We start from the raw sequence: 5,377 nt of genomic DNA on the forward strand, positions 1-5,377 counted from the left end.
CACCCAGGCGAGGTTGGGTGCTGGGGCACCGGGCTGGCAGCGCTCCCATTTCCCAGGGTGGGATGAGGCGGCTTCCGCTCCTTTTGCTCCCCAAGACGGCTCCCTTTGGTGGCAGGCAAGGAGCAGCCCTGGCACAGGGCAGCAGGCAAGCTCACCGGGCAGTGCCGGCAAACGCCCCATCGGCCAGGCTGCGTCATCGCCCTGCGCCGCTGCCACCCTGCTGTGGCACCCGCACTGATTTCAAGAGGGGTTGAGTGCTTAAATGTCTTTGAAGATCTGAGCCTGCGAGTGCTGATTCACCCACGCTGCTGACTCAGGCTGCGCCTATTTAAAAGCTGCTGTCCCTCGGCTCCAGGTCCAGTGGTGGGTCAGCAGCATGGGCAGGGTATTTGCTCCGGTCCCTGCAGCTCACAGCAAGATACCACCATCGGTTTCAGAGCACATTAATATTTGGGGCAATGAACAGCGGCAGACAAGGGCTGTTAGCTTGTCCGAGCTTGTGGTATCACCAAAGGGCAGTTCCTCTGTCCCCCTCCACCCCCCACCTTCCTGCATGTTTCCTACAGCTCACGTGTTACCCCCACAAGAAAAAACTACTCTGTTTTCAGCCAGACAGGGTGCTAGCTGGCTGCACGGGCCCTGCCGCGAGCCTGGGGAAGGCAGTAAGGGTGGCCGTGCGGGAGATGGAGAGGGGAGGCCCACCCTTCCGAAGGGCAGTGCAGATTTGGGCAGCTATCTGGCATTATTTCCCCTCAGCCTTGTTTTCATGGCTGCCCGGCTATGATAGCCAGTGTTTTCTCACACAGCCTCGGCCCTGCTCTCCTCTCCCATCATAAGCCACACTGACTGGGCACCTCTCCATCTCCAGTCTCACAGCGCCAGCCAGACGATAAGCCTGATCAAATTGTGTATCTGCAGGGAAACAGGTTATCAGGCAGCTTCTTGGCTAGTACAAAACCAAAAACAGCAGAGCCACAGCCACTCACACCATGCCAAAGCCAGCCTTCGCCTCCGAACGGAGGGATCGTGAGCTTTTCGGCAAAGCGCAGCTGCAGTTTTCTCTTTCCTCTTACTGGCTGCCCAGGTTGTGCTGAAACTACAGACCCCTCTAGAGTCATGAAAATTAAAATGCTAAGGAAATGGGGACAGGTACTGGGCCATCCTGCCTAAGGGTGTTGTACTGGCCACGGACAGGTAGCCCTGAGCTGGCCCCGGCCTCGGGGCTGAGCTCCCACCTCCCCACAGCTGCGTGGGTGCCTGCTAGGCAGGGTGTCCCCAGCTGCGCTCTGCTGCGCTCCCCTCCCCTCCTCTTCATCAGCTTGCTCATATGCAGGTGATTTCCATCCAATTTCCATCAGAAGGAGCCAGGTGTATTTAAGCTGCAGGGCTAACAGCCTTGGGGAAGGAGTGAGAAGTGGTCTTGTAGTCTTGGGGGAGAGCTGATGGCTCCTTCCCCTCTCTGTCTCAGCAGCCTGCTTCTCTGGGAGGCAAAGGAGCGGGTCTTGTTTGGCTTATACCTCCTGAAGCATTTCTCTTTTGTTGTTTAGGGGTGAGAGTGTGTTAAGGGATGTGACCCTTCTGTCCTGATGCATTTGTGGGGCGTGCATTAAGCCTGTGTGGCACTTGGATTGCCTGTGGCAGAGGCATGGACTCTTTCTGGGACTATACATGTGAGATACCTGCTGGGCTGTGTTCCACTGTTGAACCTTGCTAGTCAGGAAAGTGTTTTCTCCATTAAACATTTTTCCTTTGTTTCTATTTCCTTTGAGGGGGTGTGTGTGTTCTCTTTTTTCTCCTGGCTCCCACAAAATTAGGCTTGTCTGAGATATCTCAGAAATCTGTTGTTTCTAGCTACTTTCAACAGAAACCAAATCACTTTCAAACCTCAATAGGTCATGAGGGCAAGACTTAATTTTCTTTGTGCAATATACTTAGCACCTCACCTCTGCTTCCTGTTTATTTCTGATGTGAGGGCCCCCCCTCCTTGAAAACCCCTCCGTTACACAGGCTGGTATGTGCTTGTTCAGCCTTGCAAGAGCTGCCTCATGATATTTCATTCTCTTGTCCCTGTATATTGTTTTTGAAGAATCTTTTGCTTTCAAAATAGGTTAAGGTACTGCCAGGCTGAACAGACTTACTTCTAGATAAACTTTTGGATGAATATTGACAGACTGTGCAAAGCTTGCTACACTGCAAGGAAGTCTCTTTTGAGTAAAAAAAAAAAAGCTTTTTCTTGACAAACGATTGTTGCTATTTTTTGTTGATTGTGTTAACTATCACCATGCCCATGGGAGCTCAGTGTCAGCGAAATCTGTAGTGCCTGTATTGATCCTAAACTGTGCCAGTAAGGACTCTTACATCTTAGTGAAAACATCCTGAACTCAGTTATTTTGCCTTAAGGCTGAATGGTTGGCTGTCTTTAAACTGACAGACAGGTCCACTCTTTGCAAAATGAGCATGATTTTTAACTCGAACGCAAGCTATCGCCTAGGTTTACATCATTGTGACGAGTCATTTTGCAAAGAGCACCTGAATAAGATTCAGGTAGGGAGGTTGTGGTGGTTGTTCAGATGTTTCTTTAATGAGCTTTTAACTCTTATGAAGGCAATTAAAACAGCCGGTGGCTGTATAGCTATTGGAGGTACCTGGGCAGCGCGTGAGCCCCTGCACCTTTCTCTAGCTGCCATCAGAGCTGGGGCAGCTGCAGCCTTAGCTTCAGCTGCTCCCCGGTAGCTGCCCGGGCCTTGCTGGTTTGGGCATGGCTTTATCCAACACAGTTTTTATGGAGTTTGGTAAGGGGGAAGCTCGTAATGTCTTACTTCAGCTTTTCTCCGTGGAGCAGAGCTTCAGGGTGGATTTCTTCTGGCCCTCAAATTAAGTGTGTTGGTGACAGCTGTAGTCAACATGGAGGCGCTTATACTATTGATGAACAAAAACAGCTGCTGGAAAAAAGGGAAAATATGCTATTTTGTTCCTAGAAACTTGCATATAGCTTTATAAAGTGATGCTGCATCTCAGTCCTGCCAGGACTTCATTTAAGCCTGTATGGGACACATACCTTCAGTCACAAGGGTCTAAAAGACACCAGTGCTTATCAGTTTGGTTTGGGTTGATGGTCACTTGAAGCAGTGTCTGTGTAAATAGACGTCCTTCTGTAAGTTTTGGGAGTTTCCTGTTTAACTTTTTAGCACTACAACTCCCTTAAGGTTTGCTCTGGGCTTTCAGAAGTAACTGACAGCTCATTAACAGCTTTTTATTAGCACTGAAAACCATGGGAGGGAAGCTGCACTGGTCATCTGGAGGCCTTGTCTTTGCTAGGCAAAAGGTGCTTGTTGCCAGGTATTAGCTCATGTACTGCAACACAGGGTGCAGTCCTAGGTGTCTTCATTTCACAAAGAAAAATGTGTTAGAACCTCTTCTATAGATGAGATGGTGAAGTATCAGATCATTTCGATTACACCACGCTGGCAGGCTGAGAGTGAGAGGAGGGGAGAAGTCTTGTTCCTCTTGACCTCCGAAGGGACAACCCTTTGCCTTTTTTCCTATCACAAATCCAAGCTGATAGCAAGCACTTCAAATCAAAGTCACGATTTGGCCAGCTTATCAAAACAACTATAAAACCTAAAGGAAAAATTGATTTGATATATTATGTGATTGGCACTAAAAGGGCCCTGTTTGTACCGTTTGCAGGCATGGCGGAAGCGCTGGTTCGTGCTGCGCAGAGGCCGCATGAGCGGGAACCCAGATGTGCTGGAGTACTACAGGAACAACCATTCCAAAAAGCCCATTCGGATCATCGACCTCAACGAGTGCGAAGTGCTGAAGCACTCGGGGCCCAACTTCATCAAGAAAGAATTTCAGAACAACTTTGTCTTCATTGTGAGAACCACCTACCGCACCTTCTACCTGGTAGCCAAAACTGAGGAGGAGATGCAGATCTGGGTGCACAACATCAGCCAGATCTGTAACTTTGGACATCTAGAAGATGGCACAGGTAGGGTCATGCTTGTCTTGGGGGTTGGAAGGATGATCTTTGTCTGGGCTCCTCCACAGCAGCACCCAGGGTGAGAGGAAGCATGGACCTTGCTGGCTGGTTGGGCTGGGCAGGGCAGGTGGTGTGGGACTCTGTTCCTTAGAGCTCCACACAGCACTGAGATGCTGCTAAACCCTGATTTGAAAGTTATCAGGGATCTTGCTTCTGCTGGGTAGAAATAATAGCTGGCAGCTTGGTCTCACTTTGATGAAGCAATTCCTGCTAGAATAACCAGCAGGTCCTTAATAAGAAAAGGTACTGTTTATGTGAAAAGCTGACTGACTGTTATCTTCTGGGGCCGTTTATTTCATTGCATGTCCCGTATTTATTTAGTTTGGCTTAATGTAAGACACCTGTTCTGGGAGAGTGTCCTCCAAAACTCGCATTTTCTCAGGCTTTGCTGGATGTGGAATGTGCACAGACTTGGGTGGATATGCACATACATAAATCAATGACAAAAATACTGAGCTGTCTTAGTCTATTAGTGAGAAGAAAAGTAAAGAAAAGGCAGAGGACAGGAGAGTGTTAGAAGTGTGTGTCTAGACTTAAGAGATGGTCCTGCCAGTGAAGCATAAAGTCAGCCTGTTTTGCCAGGACCTACACCTGTATATACTCAGCAGGGTGAATGTCTTGGAAAGCTTCCAAGAATTAACCACTCCAAGATGGATGTAGCCAGTAATTAAAGTCGGGACCTGTATCATCATTAGCTTACCTTTCAAATGAGACAATCGGGCTCAGAAAACAGCAATCTGTCTTTCCCTTGACATTTCCAAGGGGCAGATACAGCAGCAATTTGAGAGCTTCATAGGAAGTGAGTCAGAACGAAGTCCTTCGCCATGGTAAAAGGTAGTGCAAAAGCAGAAGAGGGTGGTGATGGAGGGACTTGATCCCAAGGGCAGTAATATGTTTGGGGGTATCATAGTGTGGCTGGGCAGATTATCCTGCCGTGGTCCCTGTGCTGCTGCACTCAGGCTGCTACTGGTGTCTGCAACTGCCGCATAGCCATACCATTACCTTGTAACTTGAAAGGAAACAAAAGGCCATGGTGAGATGTTTTGTTTTAATCTGTCGTGGCTCCTGGCCTTCTTTAATCTTCTCTTCAGTAGTTTATTCTGAGGGGAAATGGGAGTGGAATGAGCACTGCAGTGGTCCTGTTATAAATGTGATGTCTGCTCTCTTCCCATTCACTTTAAAGACCACCAGGAAAATACGCTGACATATTTTTATGTGCCAGTACAAACTGCCCATGAATGCAACTTGCAAACTAGAGCTGGTAGCTTTGAGGGATTGGAGTCAATAGCCCTTTGGAACTTGGACATAATTAGGGATATTCAGTAACCCCCT

At 48.5% G+C, this 5,377-nt stretch overlaps 1 protein-coding gene across 1 annotated transcript in view; it reads left to right on the plus strand.

Annotated features, from left to right (window-relative positions):
• GAB3 (GRB2-associated binding protein 3) overlaps positions 1–5,377 on the plus strand; it is a gene marked incomplete at its 3' end in the record, with an annotated part of 64,641 nt that overhangs the window by 43,116 nt on the left and 16,148 nt on the right. The window contains exon 2 of the mRNA XM_009327819.1: positions 3,691–3,994. Within this exon, the coding sequence (XP_009326094.1) occupies positions 3,691–3,994 (304 nt within the window). The remainder of the gene's footprint in view (positions 1–3,690; positions 3,995–5,377) is intronic.

This window comes from Pygoscelis adeliae, unplaced genomic scaffold (assembly GCF_000699105.1).
Source record: "Pygoscelis adeliae isolate BGI_AS28 unplaced genomic scaffold, ASM69910v1 Scaffold14, whole genome shotgun sequence".
Classification (NCBI taxonomy): domain Eukaryota; kingdom Metazoa; phylum Chordata; class Aves; order Sphenisciformes; family Spheniscidae; genus Pygoscelis; species Pygoscelis adeliae.